This window comes from Gracilinanus agilis, chromosome 2 (genome assembly GCF_016433145.1).
Source record: "Gracilinanus agilis isolate LMUSP501 chromosome 2, AgileGrace, whole genome shotgun sequence".
Lineage (NCBI taxonomy): Eukaryota > Metazoa > Chordata > Mammalia > Didelphimorphia > Didelphidae > Gracilinanus > Gracilinanus agilis.
The window spans coordinates 509248635-509273228 of NC_058131.1; the positions used below are offsets into that span (position 1 = coordinate 509248635).

The window sequence follows — 24594 nt, forward strand, 5'->3', positions numbered from 1 at the left end:
CAAAAACGTAAGAAGGATAAACCTAAACATTTCTTCCAATATGCACACACACATAATTCTTCCTCCAATCACTTGGTAAGAGGGGGCATTAGGGTCATATTTTAGCTCAGTTCTTATGTAGCATTAATCCCACCAAATCTACAGTGCCATTGGGGTGCCCTGCTGCCCTGGAATTTTGACCAAGGTCCAGTATTGTGGTCTCTACACCTAAAACTGGAAAGGACAAATGAAAAAAAGTCAAAACCCCCAATCTTGGTTCTCCAGGTCTAAAGGGTGGTAAAAGAGAACATGGCCCCTCCATCTGCCTAAATTAGTGCATTGTCCATGCTGTGGGTAAAGAAAATTTGTTCTCCTGGAGGTTACCAGTATGTGAGAGAATGACTGTGTGTCCATCTGATAGATTTAAGGATAGACCCAGGTCTGGCTACATAGTCAATAGAAAGAAACTTCTCCTACTCATGTGGTAGGAGAATGCAAAAATGTTTTCTTATTGAAGCAGGTGCTTGGTGTCTTCCACAGGGTTGCTACCATATAGTGAGCTGGCTATGCACCAAAGCCTAGTTACACCTGCTTCCAAGATTTCTTCACGTGAGAATATGTCCATAAAATATCACACTTCTTCCCCACCTTCCTTTACTTATCCTTTTCTGTTTGAATAAGATATGCCTTTCCATAATTATATTCCATTTATATATCCTATCCTACATTATCAGTGATTCTTATCTAGGCAGATCAACTTCATTGCATTTAGGGTCTCTAGTTCACCTTCCTTATTATTTGTACACATCCATGTAGCTATCTAACTGTTTCCTTATACATTTGTATATAGACATTTGAGGCCAGTGATTTTATTGCTGGTTCCTTTCTTGTTCTCTGGGGATTTCTAGGAATCTGTTACTCTTTTTTCCCTTTTCTACATTATAGGGACATTCTTTGTTTTCTGGTTTGTTGAGCATACTTTGGCATTTTGTTCTCTCTTCGTTAAATCTTTTTTATATTTTTCCCCAGTAATATTTTATTTTTAAAGTCTTTTTGATTAAAATTGTAGGACTTTTAAGCAGATGTAGTTTTTATTAGATTTAATTAGATACATTCTGTTTCTGGTCAAGAGATTGATATGATGTAGTCCAGATATGCAAATCTATTCTTTTTTTTTTTTTTTAAACCCTTACCCTTCCATCTTGGAGTCAATACTGTGTATTGTCTCCAAAGCAGAAGGGTGGTAAGGGCTAGGCAATGGGGGTTAAGTGACTTGCCCAGGGTCACACAGCTAGGAAGTATCTGAGGTCAGATTTGAACCCAGGACCTCCTGTCTCTAGGCCTGGCTCTCAATCCACTGAGCTACCCAGCTGCCCCCACCCCAATCTATTCTTAGCTACATCTTTTTAATCAGCTCAATTGGCTTTTGAAACTCAAAAAAATTAAAAAAAGCTTAAAAACTGCTTTTCAGTTTTATGGCTTTTAATACTTAATAATGCCTTCTTGAGTTTTCTGGAATTTTCATTTGTGAATACATTAGTCAGCAGAAATAGCCTAAAGATTTGTTCTTTTATCCATTTACAGGTCAAGGTCCTAATTCAAGCCTTTCATCACTTCTCACTTGGACTATTGAAATAGTTGGCTAATTTGTCTCTTCTCTCTCCAATTATTTCCTATAAGCCGCCAAATTAATGTCCCTGTAGTACAGGTTTGACTATATCATTTTTTTGCTCAAGAAGCTCCATTGACTATTACCTCTAGGCTAAAATACAATTTTCTCTGTTTGATTTTATAAAACCTCCATAATCTGACTCCAACTTACCTTCCCAGGTGTACTGTTCCTTACTCTTTTTTACTCTCTATCCTAACCAAACTGATTTTTTTTGCTGTTGCCCATTCATGACATTACAAACTGCATTCCGCAACTTTGTACAGTGCTTGATGCCTATTCTATTATAAAAGTATTTTACATGCTTCTTTTTTATAATTGTAGACTTCCTTTTATTTTTATTTGATTAAAATTTTTTTTAGAATATTTTCCCATAGTACCATGATTCATGTTTTCTTCCTCTCTTCTTTCCTCCCTGCTCCTGGTGCTGACTACCAATTCCCCAGGTTTACACATGTCTTATTACTCAAAACCTATTTCTGTATTATTCATATTTGTAATAGAAAACCCCAACCCCAAATCATATGCTCATATAACCAAGTGATAAATCACATATTTTTCTTTTGGGTTTCTACACCCATAGTTCTTTCTCTAGATGTGGATAGCAATTCTTTTTCATAAGTTCCATGGTATTGTTCTTGATCATTGCATTGCTATTAATAGCAGAATCAGTTACATTTGATCATTCTACAACATCTCACTTTCTGTGTACAATGTTCTGATTCTACTCATTTCACTCTGCATCAGTTCATGGAGGTTCCTCCTCCTCCAGTTTATCATTCCTTATAGCCCAATAGTATTCCATCACCATCTTATACCACAACTTGTCCAGTCATTCCTCAATTGAGGGACACCCCCTCATTTTCCAATTTTTTACCATTACAAGAATTGCAACTCTAAATATTTTTGTACAAACATTTTTTTTATCTCCTTGAGGTACAAACCCAGTAATGGTATAGCTGGATCAAAGGGCATGTAATCTTTTAAAGCCCTTTGAGCATAATTCCAAATTGCTTTCCAGAATAGTTGGATAAATTCACAACTCCACCAGCAATGTATTTGTGTCCTAAACTTGACAACTTAGGCAAAGCCATCACTCCTATGTTTTGAGAACCAATTTGCATAAAGCTGCCTCCCTTTCTTAGATATAGAGTGTGATTCCGAACAATTTCTTGTTTGCTTTTGTTTCTTTACTCCCTAATAAGTTATCTATTGCATTATTTGTTACCAAACTAAAATGAGTAAAATTGGGATTTGAGAAAATTTTTCATATTGCCTTTTGAGATAATTAAAGATATCTTAAGGTATCAGGAAGAAATAAACTGGTGCTCTGAATTACTGAATAAGCACCCATGTGGTTCATGCTTTGTGAAATGAGAAAGGTTAGAGGAAATGGTGGAGCTTTTAGGGGAATATTAAGGACTTAAAAACCTAGCTGGAGGAGTTATAACAGTCCTTCAGAGTTAATGTCCTGGGGGTATGCATGCCTCAAATATATCCCATTGAGGGACTTTCTGGGTTCTGTGAATAAATAATATAAATGGGAGAAAAAAGCAAAAGCAAAGATATGATTTACTTAGTTCCTTTAAGTGATGAGGGCCTAAACTATAGTGGTGGCTATGTGAATATACACAAAATACACTGTGGAGAAAGAATCAAAAAGATTTGACAAGTGATTGGATATAAAGGTTCATGGAGAAAGAAATGTTGAGATTTTGAACTTAGATTACCAGAAACATAGAGGTGAACCCAAAGAAATACAGAAATTAAGAAGAGAGACTTTGGACAGAAAGTTAATGATTAAAACAAAACAAAACAAAACTCAAAATATGTTGACTTTGAAATGCCTATGGATATAATAGATGCCCAATAGACAGGTGGTCATATGGGGAGTAGAGTTCGGAATAAAGGTGAACTCTTATCTATCTGTCTGTCTGTCTGTCTCTCCATCCATCCATCCATCCATCCATCCATCCATCCATCCATCCATCTATCCATCTATCTATCTATCTATCTATCTATCTATCTATCTATCTATCTATCTATCTATCTATCTATCTTTCTATCTTTCTATCTTTCTATCTTTCTATCTTTCAATCTTTCTATCTATCTTTCTATCTTTCTATCTTTCTAGGAGTTGCTTAACATAGAGGTGCTAGCTAATCTGTGGGATTTGATGAGATCATAGAAAGAAAATATAAAGAGGGAAGAGAAGATCCAGGATAGAGCCCAGTGATATATCCCACACATAAATAATAAGGCAAGGATAATGATTCAGTTTAAGAAATATAGGAATAACTAGATAAGCAGGAGGAAGACCAGGAAAGAGCCATGTCAGAATATCCTAGGGAGAAGAGATCTAAACAGATTCTTAATCTTTTTTTTTTTTTAATGTCATGGACTTGCTTTGGCAGGCTATTAAAGCCTTCATCACCCCTTCTGAAAATAATGTTTTTAAAAGCATGAAATAAATAGGATTATAATAACATTGAAGTGCAGGTATAAATATATTTTCTAAAAAATATTTAAAGACTCCAGTTATGAAACTACTTCTTCTAAGTAGAAGAGATAATCAAAAGTATTAAATATAGCAGTATGGTCAAGAAAGGTAAATATTGAGAAAAGGCTGTAGGATCTGGCAAAAAAAGATCATAGGTGATTTTGAAAACAACCTTTCCTTTTTTTTTTTTTTAATTACTTTGCCTTCTTTTTGAAGTTTTAAGGCTGATGTTTTCCTTTGAGATTGAGGGGAGAGAAGAGAGTCAGTTAAAAAATATATAGGGTATTTTTAGTCAAAATAGTCTGGGAAGCCTGAAAGTGTAATACTGAATTAAGTAAACACAATTTATTTCTTCTTGTTGTAATTAAATTTTAACACATGACTTTCTGGGAACACAATTTTTACAAGTTAATCCTAATTTTGAGGAACATGAGTTTATCACTCCTTTAGATTCTCCAAAAAATGTTTAAAGCCAAATTTTAATTTACAAAACTAAGTGTATACTGAGGTACCTTGTTCTAGTGTAGCTCTGTCATATCATTGATGAATAAAACTCCTGCTGGAGAGTCCTATCAATGTAGATAACACCTTCTGTTGAACTTGAGTGTTAGAGAGTTGCCTAGGGCAACAAAAAATTAAATGATTTATCCAGTTAATTTGTGTCAGAGGTAAGACTTCCTGTTCTGTCATACTATCTCTATATCAAAAGGATTTTTCAAAGGGTGGCCATTGAGGTGGAGGAAGGAAGTTTCATTAAATCAAAAAACAATTCTGTAAAACCACATTGTAGTGTCATTTAGCTTACTTGAATTCAGCTATACCTACTCACCTGGAATGATGGCTCTCCCTGAACAAGGGCTTGCCAACTCTGTGACTGCTCTGTTTTTCTTGCCAGCTGCTGGGCTAACTCTAGCAGAGATAGCATGTTCATTTTTGCCTTGGAATCAAAGCAGTTCTTGGGGCTTTCTGTGTTCTTAGTCCTTTAACTTTTTAATTGCTTTCTCCTACTTCTGCTTATAGTGCCAAGGACATTTTGGGTTTCTCTTATTTCCATATCCTCTTTTGGAGATTTTGTTATGGCTTGGGATGGAGGTAAAAAGAAAGAATGCCCAAACAAGGAAATGGCAAACCTGGTTGCCATGGGGAGGAAGCCAACTTGCTGCTTTCTTACTTGCGTCAGGGACTGAGGGGATGGGTGTGGGGTGTGTGTGTATACACTATTTGTTTTCAGAGTTGGAAAGACAGTCTTTTCATGAAATTTAACTCCTTCCTCAGCTCTTCATCTTCCTAAATATGTCTGTTGGATTATGGGGGGAAATTTCTCCTTTAAGATTTCATTTGAATAAAGTATTTACATTTCTAGCTAATTAAAAACTGTGAAAGCATTTGTGATGACTGAAGGGTATTAAATTTATTGTTGGATAATATGAACTATTACTGATGGCAACTTAGTACCAAAAAAAGCTATTGATAGCTATGTCTTGCTTATACTAACTTCCACCCAAAATGAGCTTTCTCCAGAAGAAAGTTCTACTAAGAAATAAATCAATGAATTTAATGAATTTGGGCTTTTTATTACTTTTACTTTATGTGCTAACTTACAACCTAACATCTACATAAGATCTAATTCTACTGTCAGGATAGAGACTGGACTTGTGATTTAATTCATATAGGGAGGTCCAAGATAAAACTGCCTGTATCAAAGATGTTTGGCATCTTCTCTGCAATTGATGGTCTTAGAAAGTTGTCTAGTACAGAGATGTGTACCTTTGGCTAGAATCACACAATGAGTATATGTCTGAGGTAGGACTGGGTTTGTGATCATTTAATACCATTTAAAAATTTGAATTTTAGATATATTTTGGAGGATAGGGAGTGCCATCTATATTGTTGGGTAAAGGAATAGGAAAAAAGCATAAAATATTGTGGGAGGAAGAATCCCAGTGGAAGTCTAATTCAGCAGATAAACCAGAGCTGTATCTTCTAGGGAAAAACTTAGTTTGCTATTATATACCGGCAAAACAATTTTCTCTGTAATAGAGAAACCCTGTCCTAAGCATTTTAACTAACAAGTTAATGAAAACAGCAGTAGGATAAAAGGTAGGCAGTAGAAGGAAGGAAAAAAGAACGGATAGTCGCTGATCTGAAAAGTAACCAGTCTACTAGCAAGTTACAAATTAATTATAGTCCTGTTCAACTGTTATATCTTATTTGTCAATCAACTTACATTTTTCTTCTTTATTTTTCTTTAATAGAATGGGTAGAATTCACTTCCCTTCAAGAAAAGGAAGCATCGGTCCCTCTCTCTGGTAGGTTTTTCTTCTGTGATCTAGACATGTGTAGGAAAAGAGGGTCATTTCTACATATTTCTGCTAAGGCCTTATTATCTTTCCATTTTGACCCTAGAAGTGGATTTAGGTTCAAATAGCTTTATAAAAGCAAGGAAGACAGAGTTTTCTCCCACTATTTTTTTCAGTTTTAATATCAAGACAACATTTTGATGACTTTCAGTAAGTAAAACTATCAATAATTTATTAGGAGGAAAAGCTTATAGAATTCTAGAAGGGGCACAAAGAAAGTGCTCTTAATTTTTTAAAGGCATTGACCTTAAAATCTTCACCATGCTTCCAAAGTATAGATATGGCTTATTTAACAATAACCTTTATGTATTTTATATGTTAAAATATTAGAATATAAACTCATTGCAAGTAGGAGGGATTGTTTCTTTTGTACTTGTATTCTTAGTGCCTACCATCATCTTTGGCATATAATTGCCACTTCATTAATACTTATGGATGGATTGATGAGTTAATAATTAAGTATTGTCATTTTGGTTTCTTTTTTATTTCTACCAACAGATAAATTTACATTTGGAACTTTGTTTTTATTGCTATGAGACTGGATTTTAAAAGTAATGGCAACAGAATTTATAAAAAGCTGCTGCAGAGGCTGTTTCTATGGTGAGATGGAAAAATATAGCTATGAGATATATAAAGCTATAACTATTATTATTAAGCTTAATATCAATTATTGTTAATACTAATTGGTATATATTACTAAAGACTTACTAATATTGTTAGTAAACAAATTAAAGTAGTCCTTTACTTTCAAACACTTGACTTAAGGACCTAGAAAACATGAATATTAAAGGAATCACCTTGGCAGTTAACATGGTTAATACTCTCTTCTTTGGCTATGACTAGAAAATTCATTGCCCTTCCTGTATAAATTGCCATTGGAAATTCTTTTTTTTAATTGATAAAATCTTCACAGCCCTTGTCACTGACAGAACCCCAAAGGGAACCACTGTTACCAGAAATGCTCTCCCTACCTACCTGGGGAGCCACCTATGGTGGACACAGATGCAGGGGAGCTTAAATGCTTTGCCTGTTGTCAATGGTTGATAGGGAGAGTCTTTGTGTTGGGCTATGCCTATTAAAGAAGCTCTGTTCCTGATGTCCCTAGTTACTGTGTAGAAGGCTTTTTCCATAGAAGCAATGTCATAAATTGTGTCTACATTGCATAGTATTATAGTTCAATGTACTTTTTATAATTTAAAAAGGTTTTATGGACTAGGTTGAGAAACCTAATGTTATTTTCTTTTCCAGACAGTATGTCCAAATTGTTGGTTCAGAATCCATAGATTCCTTTTGGGGAAGAAATTGAGAAGAAAGGAATCTTAGATTCTCATTTATCTCAAGTTACTATGACTTAATTCATCATGTTCCACTTATAGTAATTTTTCCCTATGCAAAAATGTTTTTGAATAGTTAGGTTAGAACTGTGTGGTATAAATTAACTTGTGATCTTGAGTCATTATTAGTCACACAAAACTGGCATTTCATTTTGTGTATATTTTTTCTTTCAGTCCAAAATCATGGTTCTTAGAATTTTTGCAGTGATAGAATCCTTTATTTTATTTTTAAAAACCTTTACCTTCCATCTCAGAATTAATCTCAGAAAGCCATTCCATATTATAAATAGTACTTTTTAGAGAGAAAAAAAAACAGTACAATTGATCAATACACGGAAAAAGTCCTAAAACATGTGCAATGTGTAACATTTGAGGACCTCCCACCCTCACAAAAGGGAAGGTTCAGGTGTTTTCTCATATCTCTTAATTTAGGTCCTGCTTAATCTTAATAATGTTATTATATTTAATTTTGTTTTTTTTGGTATGCAATTATTCTTTTCATTTGCATTGCTTAGTTACTGTTTAGATTATATGTAATATGCTGTGTATATTATTTTCTTGACCCTGCTTACTTCAGAAGCTTGACTTGTCCTTTTTTTCCCCTGTAAAGAGATTAGCAGGAGGCTCAGAGAACTCATTCCCTTACTACCCCCATCAAATACTGTTTGCTTGGCCTCATAACAAGACCTTCCTGCTGACTCTTTTCACACCAGGTGCTCCCTGGTGACGTCTGAGAATATTGGATTAAACATACCAGTACAAGGTCATTGCAGAAACCCACTGTGCCTCTCCAGGGGAGATTACTCAGGTCTGTCATTAGGGGGTCTGGAGAAAAAGGGATTGAAAGTGGCAAAGCTGTGCAGGGAGGCTCTGGCACATAGAATAAGGGAGACCTCCCCACCTTTGCACCCTATGCAGGATCCAGGCAGAATCAAACATTTCCCATTAGAAAGAGCCAGCTTCAGAGCTTCCTTTCAGAAATAAGTTGAAATAAATAAAAACCAGTGTAGTATATATGGGAGTATGAGATTTGGGAAATAAGGCCCATTAAAAGGCATTCCTTGAGGTATAAGGAGTCTCTGTTTCAAATAATGAAATCTCTGGTTCAAAGAGTATGGACATTGTTGCCACTTTAATTGCACAATTCCAAATTTCTTTTTGAAATGTTTTTTACCAATTCAAAGCTCTACCAATAAGGTATTTGTGTGCCTGTTCTACAATCCTTCCAATATTGACTGTTGCTATTTTTAGGCCATTTTTGCCTATTTTCAGGCTGTGAGATGAAATGTCAGGGTTGTTTTGATTTGCATTTCTTTTCTTATTGTTTTGAAGTAAGAACTCTTTGTTAAAAAAAACACCTGTTAGAATTCTTGTAAATCTTCAAAAGTTATTTTAGAAATACTTGTTGATAATAGTACCAGATAAAGCTTTTTTTTTCCAAAGAGGCTATTGAATATTTTTCTTGACTCACAACCAGCTCTAAAAGAGTGGATGAATTTATAGTTATTTCTTCCTTTTCCTTTCCAATTCACTGAAACTTAGATCTGGAAAGAACTTCAGAGGCTATCTAATTCAACCTGTAGTTATAGAACATAATGATAATAGGTAGTATTTAAATAATGTTCTAAGATTTGCAAAGTGTTTTACATATGGCTTCTTATTTTATCTTCATAACAAAACTGGGAGGTAGATATTATTATTAGCCTCATTTTACAGGTAAGGAAGCTAAGGCAAGTAGAAGTTTAAGTGATTTGCCTATAGTCGTACCATTACTGTCTGAGCCAGGATTTGAACTTTTGGACTTCAAGTTCAGCACTCTTATCTACATATCACCTTGGCTACCTTAAAACATCCAACAAATGGCCTCATCTTAACAGTTTTCAATGAGGGTCATTTGCTGCATCTTGAAGCAGCCTATTCTATTTTTTAGATAGCCATAATTATTAAGAAGGTTTTTTTTCCTCAAATGAGGCTTATAGTTCCCTCTTTGTTACTTTCTACCCATTGTTCTTAGCTCCTTTGTTATTCATACACATAAATCAAATAAGTCAGTCAACAAACATTTAAGAGCTTACCATGTGCCAGGCTTTTACCTAAATGCACCGTATAGTCTAAGTCTATTTCCCATGACAATCTCTTAAATATTTAGCTAAAACTATCTTTTCTGGGCTAACCATCCCTGATTCCTTCAGCTACTATTTATGGGGTCTGACTTGTCACTCTTCACTAGATAATCTTCTATTTATCAATGTTGTTCCAAAAATATGCTATTTAGAACTGAACTGCATGCTCCATTGATGATATGACCGGTTCAGAACAAAGTGACTGCTACCTCTCCAAATCTGGAGAATATGTCTCATTTACTGCAGCCCAAGGAGGTATTATCTAATTTTGACTGCCATAAAAATACTGTTGATTTATTGCACTTGGAGCCCCTAGAGTGGAGGCTTTAAAATGAACAATTTTACTTCTCATGCCGACTTTACAATGGAATCAATGGGTGAATTAAATTGGGATGTATAGCTAGATGTGACAGATGGTCCTAAAACAGTATAAAATTTACTCAAAGAGAAACCAGTTTTCTTCCCTCTAAGAACAAATATAGGAGGAAAGTTATGGCAGATGAAGGTATATAAAAGTCTAAAGGGACTTTCTTAAATGATAAATTTCTTCTCCAATTCTTTTAAGGATACATGAGGTTACCGTATAAGGTGACCATTTTTGCTGATCCAGGAATTGGGACATGTGATCTGACATAGGTCTATCACCTTCCACTTATAAATGATATAGAATATTTTAAGTTGGGATAGTTTGAGGGAAATCTAAAATGTATGATTTGAGTCCCCATTGGCCTTGTAATGAGGATGAGCAGATTGGCAGGAGGAAATGTGAAACAATTTAAAACAAGGAAATAAAGAGGAATAGTGGGATTTGGAGGGTAGAGTATTTCTAAATTGGAACAAGACTTTTTGAATTATGGTAATATGTAAAAGATCTATGAATCAGCATGGGGGGAATTTCTCTACCAATTCCTATAGATTTAGTAGGAATATGTATTTAGGGAGTTGTCTGAAAAAGGTATGGATAAGTTAAAGGATTTGCCTAGTGGTTATACAGAGAATATCAGAGGCAAGATTTGAACCCAGGTCTTTCCATCTAAACCTAGCACTCTGTCCTCTATGTCTTAGAGACACTACATAACTTTGTATTATTATGTATAAATACATGTATATTTATTGTTCTTTTTATTATCATTTTTATTATTTGCTTACAGCTTCCCCAGAAAAAGACTCTAAAGCAGCAGCTCCAAATGGACAAAATATTACGTGTCTACCTCCAATGTCTTCAGTGTGTGTTAAACGTCAGGTTGGTTGTACTGAGGATTATCTCCTTTCTAAAATTCCATCTGATGGCAAAGAAGTACCCTTTGTTGTGCCCAGATTTAAATTATCTTATATTCAACCCAAGACTCAAGCAACTCCCTCACATATGGAGGAACTTCAAGGTAAATGGCAAAATAACATAAATTAGAAGTTCACAGTATAATATTTAGGTGTGGATATTGTTATTATTTTTACATTCCTAGGAGCACAGATCTAGAGCTGAGAAGATCCTCAAAGGATGTGTAGTACAATCTGCCCATTTTATATAAAAGGAAATAGAACCTAAGGGGGTTGTAAGCTTTTGAGGTGGGATTTGAACCCGTGTCCTATGACTACAGAGCCAGTTCTATTTCCATTGTATTGTACTCCTTCCATTAATTGTAAGCCTTTTCCAGTGAAAATTTACAGAAAGGATAGCAAATTTGATTTGAGCAACTATCAAGTTATATTTTAAAGATAATAGAAAATAGAAGAATCACCAGATTGGAGAAGGACAAATGTCCCAATTTTTTAAAAAAAGGGGAGAACAGAATCTTCATTTCAGTAGGTCAGTAAACTTGACTTATCATGGGTAAATGTCTCAGTTTCATATAAAGGAGGAGAGCAGAATCTTACCTTTAATAGGTCAGTGAATTTGACTTCTATTCTTGCAACAATTCTAGAGTAGATTCTTAAATAATGAATATCTAAAATGAGATAAAGTGATTACCAAGAGCCAGCATGACTTCCTTAAGAAAAGATGATCACATGACACAACTTGTTAACTTTTCTTTTCATGGAATCATTAAACTAATAGATGAGAGAAATGTGGTGGCGATAGTTTGTCTGCTTTTTAGCAAAGCTTTTGGTAAAGTATCTTACTGTTCTTGAGGAGAGGATGGAGAGATGTGGACTCGATGATAATACAATTAAAATGAATTCTGAAATATTTGGATATTTGACTGGGAGAGTAGTTTCCTATAGTTTCAAGTCAGTATAGTAGGTGGTCTCACCATAGGAATATGTGCTTTGCCTTATGCTGTCTAACATTTTCTTTTATCAGTGATTTAGATAAAGGCATAAGTGACAATCTCATTAAATTTGTAAATGATATAAATTTTGGAAGGGTAGCTAACATACTAAGATGACAGAATCATCAAGATCCAAAAAAGAACTTGACAGGCTAGAGCATTAGGTTGAATCTTATAAAATGATATTTAATAAGGATGAATCAGTCAGCAAATATTTATTAAGCACCTACTATGTCCCAGGGCTCGTGCACTGGAGATTCAAAGACAGAAAAAAGAAAACAATCCCTGCTTTCAAAGGTCTTAGATTTAGGTACAAAAAATCCCAAACTTTACAAGTTTAAAGTTGGAGAGACATTTTTAAATAGAATTTGTTGTGGAGTTTTAGTGGATTATAAAGCCCAATATGAGTTAGCAATGTGATGTGGCAACCAAAAAGGCTAATGTGGTCTTGCGTGGTATTGATAGGCATAGCTTCCAAGAACAGGGAATTATTACAAGGCCACTGTACTTCTCCCTTGCCAGACCTCTTCTGAAATATTGTTGATCAATGTCCTTAAACTATTCGCCATAGTTTAAGAATGACATTGCTCACTAAGTATTTAGAGGGGGTCAGTCAGGCTACTGAATTGCCTGAAAGCGTGGTTAAAGAAACTGGTGGTATTTAGTTTAAAAAGGCAAACAATTAAGGGGCAGTTGATAACTATTTTCAAGTTTTTGAAGAACTGTCATGTAGAGAATGATTAGACTTGTTCTGTTTGACTTCAGAATCAGAAATAAGAGCAATGAGTGGAAATCACAAAGTGGCAAATACAGGCTAATGTCAGGAAAACATATGAACAAAAGCTCTCCAAAAAGTAGAATTGTCTGCCTCAAAAGGTGGTAAGTTCCCCCCCTTATTGGAGGTCATAACAGAGAACCTCTGTAATGCATGGTCTAAGCTTAATCATCCTATCCCTGTTTTACAGATAAAAAACTGAAGCTCAAAAGATAATTTACTTACTCAACATCACCCTTAGTAGTGACTTTTGGGTGGTCATAAATGGCCTCAGCTAGATGCTGGGCTCTTTCCCTCAGGCTTGGTGGAAGGCTTTAGGCCATTACACATGTAATATATCCTGTTTTGGTGACCTTTGTTACTCTCTGTATCCCTCAGTCTCAGCCTGTAGAACTGGCAGTTCAGAACCTTGCAGCATTCCAGGCTGCAGCCCCCCAGGAGGCCTTTTCTCCTGAAGAATATGGCAAAGCTGGTTGAATAGACTTCCCACACCTAAAGCTGGGATCTCAATGGCACTGGAAAGAGGAAGTGGGGAATGGAGTATAAGGATAGGTTATTTTGTAAATCCATGTTGTGTCCCTGCTAGTTTGGCCTTGCTGCTGGTGGATGGGGTTGGGATACTGAATAAACTCAAGGTCAGTGAGTCTCAGTCCCTGTTTTAGTTTTTTTTTACCCTTCTTTTGGATAGTGGGTGTCTTAGACCATGGAAATAGCTGAAATTGCTTTATCTTTGGTGCAGAATTTCTGTTTTGAAGAGGTTTGAGAAGTCATGGGGTTTGGAGAAAAAGTCTAGTCTGCTATCTTATTGCTTGTATAAATCTTCTATAGGACACATCATAAATGTATTTGTGATGCCATCTGTATTTTACCAATATTAGAATCTTATGGATGTTAGAAAGTTTGATAGTAGTGATTTTAGCAGTAGTTTGTAGGAAGAAACTGGATTCATAAGTGAATGGAAGGAAACAATTTAGAAATGTATGCTAAGGCTTGTCTAGGTTTTGTTGAACTTGCTAGGATCATATCCTTAATTATTTCCCTCTCTGTTTAACATTTTGGATACTTAATTTTCTCATCGTTGTTCCCTTATTAAAAAGGATTTGTGATATTTTAGAATCAAGTAAGTTGAGAGGTCAGAATAAATATTTACAGATAACTATTTTAATCCATCAATTTATTTTAACCTATATTTAAAATGAGGTCATTTCTCTGAGTATAACATTGTTTGTTAATAGGGGCATGCAATTTATTAATAAAGGATGGATTAATCACATCTAGTTCTGCGAAAGACCACAGAACAGGAAGTTGACAAATATGAGTTGTGTCTTCCTTCTGATTGGCCTGATAGTAAATAATTTGGAACTCTCCTGGCAGTCCTGATTGGTGGATATTTTAAAGTGGAGATAGGCATGGGCTGAGGCGGACATGAATGGGAAATAGACCCTGAACAAAGACACATATTACAACCAGTGGAAAGGGGAAAGTAGGGGCATAAAGTATGTAAACAGGTTAAAAACGAATATTAATAAATGTCTAATAATAATTAAAAAAAAGTGGAGATAGACTTAGAGATCTCAACTACTCCCCCAATACATCATCATAGGGAGGGGAAGGACTACTTTTCAGGTGAGTGGATCCCTACAGCTTTACCAAGCTAGAGAAATGTGGCTGACCCACTCTTCTCTGGTACTTGAAGAAATGGAATATCAGCTAGTTTGTGAAACCCAGCTTTCTCTAGCAATTTTTAGATAGAAAAATATGTTGTCTCAATTGAGCTTTCACTAGTTCTTTCCCCTGTTGTAGACCAAATCACCGCAAATCTAGATGAAAGTCTGGCAAGGACAAAAGGGCATGTGCTTGCCAAGCCCTTGGGGAGGTTGGATTCTTTTTTAATAAAGAGTAGAGGTTTTTGCTGTCCCTTTAAAAAAAGACAAACAAGGGTCTCTGCCTAGTTAAATGCCTTGAGATATGAGTGAGTGCCTTACTCAGTTAAGTCCTTGAGAGAAACTGCCTGACCCTTAGAGGCTAGAGTTTGAGGGAATCAATGAATTCATAGAAATATTATTAATAAATAATATAATCTTACCTTAATTTTCATCAGGCACAACCTTAGAATAATTCTACTTTCACTTTTCAAGTGGCTGAAAATTATTATAGCTCAGTGGCCATTTATGTTGGGTACCTCTCATGAATTTCTATTTGGTAATTCTTATCAAGATTCAATATATTGTAAGTTTTTTAATGTCAGGAACTAGTTTTCTTTTTATCTCTATCAATACCTTTTGCATGTAGTAGGTATAGTAAATGTTCAAATTGCATGATGAGAGGCAGTAAGACATACAAGATGGAGGAACATCCTTGCATTCAGGAAGATTTTGGTTCAAGTTCTACCTTTAACAGATACTTTGTGCCCATAGCCAGTTCTTTAACCTCTCATTGCCTCAGCCAACTCTATAAAACTATACTTTACAAGTGAGTAGCTGAACTGTCTTGTGAAAGTGAATTTCTACCCTTTGAGTTTTTCTTATTGAAGAAGATTGTTGGTTCCTAAGGTTTTTTTTCCTATCATTCTTGAAATTTATGATAATTAACTAGTCAAAATTATTTAAACTGATGAGTATCAAAGATTGACTTTTATGTAACAAAAATTTTTACAAGCATACTCCTTTATAAAGTTACCAGGCTAGTGTAATTCACCAGTAACTAGTGCATTATATCCAAACCATACCCTAAAGTCAAGATTTCCTCTTAGATTAGTCATTTCCAACTCAACTTCTTGGCTTTGCTGCCTATTTTGAGTTTTTCTTTTCTTTTTTAACTTGGACTATTAAATATTGGAGAAATGTCAAGTACTTTATGTAAATATTTCACTGATAAGCAGCTGCATTTATAAGAGTCATGTTGTTAGCATTTACAATAATCTAGCTGCTTCTGGAAACCACAGGAAAAGTGGGAAATGAGGAAGCTTTAAGTGGTTTACATTTATAGCCCAACTTTTGCAAGATAAAATTCACTGTCCCACTGTTTCTTCTACTCTTATTTGAAAAAGGGGAGATCTGAATAATTTGTTTTTGAATTCCTAAGCTCCATTTCTAATTTTTTTCCTTCCCTACTGTGTTCTATGGCTCAGTACAATGGAGTTACCGCATACATTATTTCATTCCACTTATTTAAATTCAATTATATACACTTGAGGAAAACAGAGACAGAGAAAAACAACAGTTTAAATTGTTGCAGTGTTCACTCAATAAACCTATGCTTTGAAGTGAGAAAACACATATGAATCTGTTGCTCCCCTCGTCAAAATCTTAGATCCTTATGATGGACACAGTGAGATTCTAGAATCTCATCTTCCTCCCCACAGTGTAGTCATTCTGTTGAGGCTACTAAGAAGGGCAACCTATCCTTATTTTTTGTACTATTCCTGTTGAGCTCTAGACCCTGCTAAGTACCTTTTGTTTTCTTTGGTGAAACAAGAAGAAAAGACAGCTATGTAATGATATGTATCATTATAATATATTATAATAATATAATTACATTTCCATGGTAGGTTTAGCTCTAATTTTCAGTTTTTCTGTTAGCTGTTATTAAACATCTGTATTTGCATTCTTCTATTTACAAAAAGGCTCATTCTGGTCTTGTCAGCAGGAATGCTTGAAAGTCCTATATTTCATTAAATGTTCATCCCCCCCTGAAGGATTATACTCAGTTTTGATAGGTTATTTTTTCTAGCTTCCTTGCCTTTTGGAATATCATATTCAAAGCCCTCTGCTTCTTTAATGTGGAAGCTGCTGAATCTTGTTTGATCCTGAATGTGGCCCAACAATATTTGAATTTTTTTTCTGGATGTTTGAAGTATTTGCTCTTCAACCTGGTTGCTCTGGAATTGGGCTTATAATATTCTTAGGAGTTTTGAATTAGGTATCTCAGGAGGTGATCAGTGGATGTTATCCTCTGAATTTAAGATATTGAGGCAGTTTTTCTTAATACTTTGGTGAAAAATGATGTCTAGGGTCTTTTTTTGATTATGGCTTTGAGGTAATCTAGTAATTCTTAGATTATTTCCTCTTGGTCTATTTTCTAGGCCAGTTGTTTTTCCATTGAGATATTTCACATTTTCTTCATTCTTTTGACTGTTTTACTGTTTCTTGATGTCCTGTCAAATAATTAGCTCCCATTTGCCCATTCTAATTTTTTAGAGATTATTTTCTTCAATGAAATTTCATATCTCTTTTTTCATTTGACCAATTCTGTTTTTTTTAAGAAGTTCTTTTCTTTAGTGAATTTTTGTGCCTCTCTTACCAAGCTGTTAATTTTCTTTTCATAATTTTCTGACAATACTCCCTTTTCTTTTCCTATTTTTTCCACTATCATTCCACTCATCTCTTCCTTGAACTTTCCCAGGAGTTCTTGTTGAGCTGGGACCAATTAGCATTTTTCTTTGATAGCTTTTGTATATAGCAATTTTCCTTGTTGTCTTCTGAATTTGTGCCTTGGTCTTCCCTGCCACTGCAGTACCATTTTAGGACCAAATTGTTGTTTGTTCATTTTTTCTAATCTATTTCTTGACTTAGAAATTGATGCTATAGTTGGGCTTTGTTCACCTGGGTAGTGGGGAAGCACTGTCCAAACCTTTAGGCTTTTCCATGCTGCTGTTTTCAGAATTAGTTTGGGGTTTTGAAAGTTTTTGGTCTTCCAAGATGGTGTGCTTCGGGGAGGGGTGTGTTCACTGCTCTCTTGACCTACATTCTATTCTTGTCTTTTTCCAAGAAGGGCTTCTGGTCCCCTGAAGTCACAAGTGATAGCACTCCTCTTTGCCTTGATATTGTGACCAGGGCCTCTGCTCCCTTGTTACTGACTCCTAGTATTCTTCTCTACTCTAGAGCTACAACTCAGAACTGCTTATGAGCTATAGTTGCTAATCAGTTCCAGCTGAATGCAATGCCAGCCAAGGGTCCCCTATAATTTCTGACTAGTTGCCTAATCCTTCCCCTCCTCTCCCTCCCTCCCTCCCCCACTGTCTCTAGGCTGAGCACTACCAAAGCTGCTGCTGCTCTGGCCACTGTTGCTGCTGCCACATATGTGAGCTCCAGACAGGCTTTCATTCCAGTGTCACAAACTTTTGCTGATGTCCTGAATTTACTTAGGTCAAGAAATTCTTACATGGACCTTTTATTGGTACTGATGCTCCAAAATTTGATTTGGTGCTTTATTTTAAAGCTGTTTGGAGGGGAATATTGAGAGAGTTCAGCTGAGTTGCCTCTAATTCACCATTTTGGTTCTGCCCTCTTCTAAGCTATTTTTTTTTAAACCCTTGTATTCGGTATATTGTCTCATGGGTGGAAGAGTGGTAAGGGTGGGCAATGGGGATCAAGTGACTTGCCCAGGGTCACACAGCTGGGAAGTGGCTGAGGCCGGGTTTGAACCTAGGACCTCCTGTCTCTAGGCCTGACTCTCACTCCACTGAGCTACCCAGCTGCCCCCCTAAGCTATTTTTAAGAGTATTTCTGACTATATCCTTTAAAAAACTAATTATGTGGACTTTAGACCTTAATCCCAACATAAAATACAACTCCACGACACTTTTTGATTGTTTTGTTCCTCTGGAGAGATGGATTATGACTTCCCCAACTGTGATGGAGGACAAATGTACAAATAAACTAGTCTAAAAAAATTCCTGAATTTTCCTTTCTTTCTTTCTCTCTGTCTCATTCTACTCTTGTTTCACTTGAAGTTGTGTTTTTATAGAACCAATTATTTGATGGGGTGTGCCTATGTATAGTACTTTTAATGTTGTATATTTCTAAACATTGTGTTTTTCAGGTTCTGTCAGAGCCTCCTTTAGAGATCGAAAAACAGAACTTTGCAGTTCACCCTTGGATGGATCTAACTATGACATATATAATCCAGTCTTTATGCATCAACATGTTTCACCTGACTTAAGTAGGCGATTTCCTCCTAATTCTGAAGCTCTGAGACTGTATGGGTCAGGTAGGAAGTAAAGTTCTGCTATCTTTACTCTGTTCTTCCAGCACATATAGAAACTAAATCAGTATTATGCAGCTACATTCTTGTCAGAAATGAAGTTTAAAAAGTCATTATTGCTTAGGTGTAATTAAAAAAGATGTTTTTATTTAGTAATTTAGTACTTTCAAGGCAGCATGGCAATGTGGAAAATTCTAATGACTTTGGATCCAGAGACCTTGGATTCTAGGGCTAGTTTTGCCATTTGCTACCAGTATCTATGACTTTTGACAAGTCTTTTAACTTCTTTGGAACTCAGTTTCTTCTGTAAAATCAAGTTGGACTAGATGGACCTCCAAGAGCCTTTCTAGCTCTAAATTTCTGATTCTATGACATTTTTTATGTGTGATAAACCATGTAATATGGGTAAATCTCAGTTAATTTTGATTTTCCTCGATAAAAAGAATCTTTGTTTTGGGGGCAGCTGGGTAGCTCAGTGGATTGAGAGACAGGCCTAGAGACGGGAGGTCCTACGTTCAAATCCGGCCTCAGACACTTCCCAGCTGTGTGACCCTGGGCAAGTCACTTGACCCCCATTGCCCACCCTTACCACTCTTTCACCTATGAGCCAATACACAGAAGTTAAGGGTTTAAAAAAAAAGAAAGCAGGAATCTTTGTTTTAATAGTATAGTGTATTTATTTATAAATCCTTCTGCAGAAATGTTAATGTTCTCTTTTGTTGCATAGCACTTTATAGTAGAAATAACATCTGTTACATTTTGATTACTTTACAAACCTTTTGGTTAGTGTAAACAAAGGAAGTAGATATTATATAATAGAAGATGGAAATTTTCAATTTTGTTGTTGTAAAGGTGAATTTTTGTAAAATATAACCTTTGCTACTTAATTTCCTAACTCTTATCTGTACTCGCCTTATTTATAAAATTCTAGCTTATTTTCAAGGACATATCAATCTATGACCTAATTATAATAATAGCAGACATTTAGTAATTTAAGGTTTGCAAAGGAGTTTATATGCACATTATTATGTTTTAACTTCCAAAAATGTGGTAGCATAAGCATTTACTCTTGTAATGTTTGGAGTCAAGAGAATTGGATCCTGGTTTCAAATCTTATCTTTCACATTTTCTAGCTGTGGAAGCACAGCAAGTCATTTAACTTCACTGAACCTCAGTTTTGACATGAAGTTGTCTTGTTTTGTAATTTGTCATTGATTTTGACTATTATTCTCAGTGGTCATAGCTTTGCTTGTATACATACAGCTAATTAAAAAAAATTGTTTCCACACTGGTTACCAGTACTTTCCTATCTATTAATATGCAGTTGATTTCATTTTTTGGAGATTTTATAGTTTGCCATATCCAGTGCCTTTTGATTCTCTCATCAAAGAAAGTATTAATGTTATTCAGATGCAAGGCTTTCAATTAATATTATAAAACTTTGCTCTTTTTGGTTTCTTATATTTTTCATGACTCCTCATTTGCACACTATGAAGGGACTGTTTGCCAAAGTTTATGTTGACTGGATTGGGAGAATCTTATCTAATCCTTGATGTTATTTTTTGCCTCTTTGTTCTCTGCAACAGATGGTTCAATCAAATTAATCAAACTAAACCCAGAAAAATAATTTTTTTCCAGAAGGTCCCATTTATCAAGTCAGTAACACGAAAGCCCATGTTTCCTTCATGAGCTAAATAAAATTTTATTTACTTCTCTTTACAGTTTGTGACTTAAGGAATCCTAAAACTCCTGGTTCCCCTGGACTAAGTAAATCTATGTTTGATCTTACGGGTTCATCACAACGATTCATGCAAGTAAGTTGTTAAAATGCACTAAATTTGTTCTATTAATTGACTTTTAAATTCAATAATTCCAGGAGTTTATAAGGTATAGCAAATTGCAATGGGACAATAAATCATGATGGAATCTTTCTTTGATTTTTTTTTGTTTCAATGTAGGAACTATTAAGATACATCATTTCAAGAAGTATTTTTTTTTAAATTTAGAATATTTTTCCATGGTTCCGTGATTCATGATTTTTTCCACCCCTCCTTGCTCCCCCCTCCTGGAGCTGGTGAGCAGCTCAACTGGATTTTACTTGTATCGTTGTTCAAAACCTAGTTCCTTGTTATTCATATTTGCAATAGAGTGATCTTTTGACACCAAAACCCCAGTCACATCCCCTATGTGATTGATCATGTTTTTCTTCTGTGTTTCTGTTCTCACAGTTCTTTCTCTGGATGTAATGTTCTTTCTCATAAATTCCTCTAGATTGTCCTGGATCATTGCACTGCTGCTAGTAGAAAAGTCTATTACATTTGATTGTGCCATAATGTAGCAATCTCTGTATACAGTGTTCTGGTTCTGCTCCTTTCTCTCTGCATCAATTCCTAGAGGTTATTCCAGTTCACATGGAATTCCTCCAGTTCTTTATTCCTCTCAGCACAATAGTATTCCATCACCATCAGATATCATAATTTGTTCAGCCATTCCCCAATTGATGGATATCTCATCATTTTTTAACTTTTTGCCCCTACAAAGAACTTGGCTATAAATAAGTTTTCAATTGAAAACTAAAAATATTCTTCTTTTCTTGAATCTCCTATTTCTTTTTTGGTATATACTTAGGGAAGTTTGAATTGCCTGGAATTTAAACCTTTGGCTGAAATTTATCTCACTGACCTTTTATCTTTAAACATAACTCTGGATAAAAAAATAGTCATTTCATTGGATAAAGTATTTCCACTGGGTACCATTTTAGACACCAAGAAACAATATTGCTATTGAATACCAAAAATCTAAACAATTTCATTTTTCTATATTTTGTATATAGAGGCAACTCTCTTAAGATTATAAATTTCAGAGAAGGTACAAACTTGTATTGATAAAGGAAATTCATTACTGAAAATTCCTAGTGCTGGTCATAAGTCTGTTCTCTTCCCCCCCCTCAAAAAACCCTATATATTTATTTAAATAGAGAATAAGGTCCATTGTCTTAAAGTTACTCAATTTTATGTATGGCTAACAATTTTAGGGCACTTTAGTACTCTGGAAGAAGTTTTGGTTTTCTCTACATTTTTTGTTACGTATTATTATTATTGGCTTTAGCTTAATTTTATTTCTTCTTGTGATAAAGCTGAACTAAGCATGAAACATGTTTTCCATTTAATAAAAATGAGAAACTGTTTTTGAGCACTGAATTTGGAATCAGGAGAAATATAGGTCAAATTCTGTCTCTGACACTTGTTAGCTCTGTTCTGTGACCACGAGCAAGCTGTTTAATCTCTTTGAGTCTCAGCTTCTTCATCTTTAAAATGAGATACTAATACATTATTATCTCCAGGGTTGCTATGATGATCACAAGAAATAATGTGTGCAAAAAGGACTTCATAAACCTTAAAGTGCTATGTAAATATTATCAATTATTAATAAAAAAATAAATTATTTAGTAACAATGTAAATGCTATCATTTTAGGTAAAGTGGTTTCTCTGAACCACCCCTAATTGCCATAACTGAGTGATAAATTTGGTGAGGTAGTCCTTTAGTGTCTCTAAAAGTAAGAAATTCTGACTGCTGACTTCACAAATTAGTTTATTTGCAGTATGGAACTAGAAGCAAGTGACATGTTTTCTCTTTAGACCTTTAGAATTTGTTGAAGTTTTTGAATAATGAAATTTTTTTCTTTGTAGAGATATGATTCCATGTCTAGTGTACCAAGCAGTTCATCTTCAAGGAAGAATTCTCAAGGCAGTACTCGAAGCCTAGGTAAAGAATATAACTTGATTTCTTATGTCACTGGGTCAGTTTCAAATAATAATAATTAAAAACTACTTGTGATGTAGTGGGAGTAGGGTGAGAAGGAAAGCTTTATATGTAGGAGTATCCCCAAGGTTATGGGTGATCTTATGGCCCATAGAATCTATTCTGCTTTTAGACTCCTGACTCCTATACTCATGCAACATCATCAAATGAATGTTTTTGCTGGTCGTGTTAAGTTTTTGATGGAGGTTCTGAACCATGAATTCTAGTGTCACAGAAATACTAATTCAGAAGTTAATTTCTTGGTCCTTTCTAATACATTCCTTTCACTGCATTTTTAAGATTTCCTTGTATATCTCCTTAACTTTTAGGTCTTTTGAAAACAAATTCTATTGTGTGATTTTAGTTTTTTTAATGACAGCTTTTTTTTTCTTTTTGAACAACTGAGATATCTAGAAAACAAGACAAAGGAACAATAATTTATTAAGGGTTTCTATATGAGTATTGTGTTAAAAATGGGTTTTTAAAGAAAAGCAAAAGGAACAGGCCTTTACATTTACAAATACAAACCCAAAGAAAATCCCTCCCCTCTAGGACCTTACTTTCTAATAGGAGAAGTGCATGCTCAGGAAAATAAGAGTGGATAAAATCAGAGCTTATATAACCTGAATTTTTGGATGGCATTTCAAACTTCATTTGTAGTTTCTCATTTTAGATACAATCACATTATCTGGAGATGAAAGAGATTTTGGAAGATTGAACATAAAATTGTTCTATAATTCTTCAGCAGAGCAGATCTGGATCACAATTTTACAGGTAATTGAACATAGTTGATTTCCTACCTTTGTTATAAAATTAATTCTGACATACTATTAATTATCCCCTCATGGTTTTCTATTATAAAAAATAACAGGTTCAGATGCCTATTTGTGGAAGTTATCTTTTTTCATGATATTCTGCAAAACTATTCAAACTTGTAAATTATTCTAATTTTATTGTATTTATTTACTGTGTTATATGGTTGATCTGCAGAACCATCATAGACAGACTGTTGAGCCTGGAGTTAGGAAGACCTGGGTTCAAATTTTGCCTCTGACATTTATTAACTCTGTGACCCATGGAATGTTATTTAATTTGTTAACTACTTATAATTTATCTATTAAGGCACATAGCAAGTTCCCGAACTGTTTGTGTTTCTTTCCTATGGTTTATATTTGTACTTCAGCAAAATGAGTATATACTTTCTTCCTTATTGTTTTAATATGGAAAAGATAAAAAATCCTTAGTTTAATTAATTTTGAATATATTTTTCTTATGGCTATACCTGTGACACAGAGTTAGGGTATTAAATATGAATTACACATTTATATTCTTGATGATTCCTAAAAAAACTCCATTTTGAATGTTTTAGTGCAGAGATTTGAGTTGGTCTTCCAATTATGGAGAAAACCCTACTATTTCTATAAAAGGAATATTAACTTTGCCCAAACCAGTACATTTCAAATCTTCAGCCAAAGAAGGATCCAGTGTAAGTGGCCACCATGTTTGTTAAATTTCATTATTTTGTTATTCATGTTTTTTCTGTTGCACCCATAATCAAATGTGGGAATAAGTGAAAGAGTAATTTGTAACCCATACTAGTTAATGCTATTCTGCAGCTGAGAATGTTAGATTTTAAATGTTCAATATAAAGATGTCCTGGGAAAAATATGTAGTAATAAAACTATTTTAAAGAATTCCTAAATTATTATCTTTGAAATTTTTATTCAAAAGTACTATGGTATTACATATGAACAAAGCCAGTAAAGAAGTCAATTGTCATGATTGTTTGATTATAAA

General features: G+C 34.7%; 1 protein-coding gene across 2 annotated transcripts in view; it reads left to right on the top strand.

The window, feature by feature from the left end:
- Window positions 1-7062: 7062 nt before the first annotated feature.
- TC2N (tandem C2 domains, nuclear) overlaps window positions 7063-24594 on the top strand; it is a 41179-nt gene continuing 23647 nt past the window's right edge. For both annotated transcript variants that reach the window (XM_044662148.1, XM_044662149.1), the window contains exons 1-7: window positions 7063-7136; window positions 11124-11347; window positions 18834-19001; window positions 20718-20809; window positions 22686-22761; window positions 23471-23571; window positions 24167-24283. In XM_044662148.1, coding sequence (XP_044518083.1) covers window positions 7063-7136; window positions 11124-11347; window positions 18834-19001; window positions 20718-20809; window positions 22686-22761; window positions 23471-23571; window positions 24167-24283 — 852 coding nt within the window. The remainder of the gene's footprint in view (window positions 7137-11123; window positions 11348-18833; window positions 19002-20717; window positions 20810-22685; window positions 22762-23470; window positions 23572-24166; window positions 24284-24594) is intronic.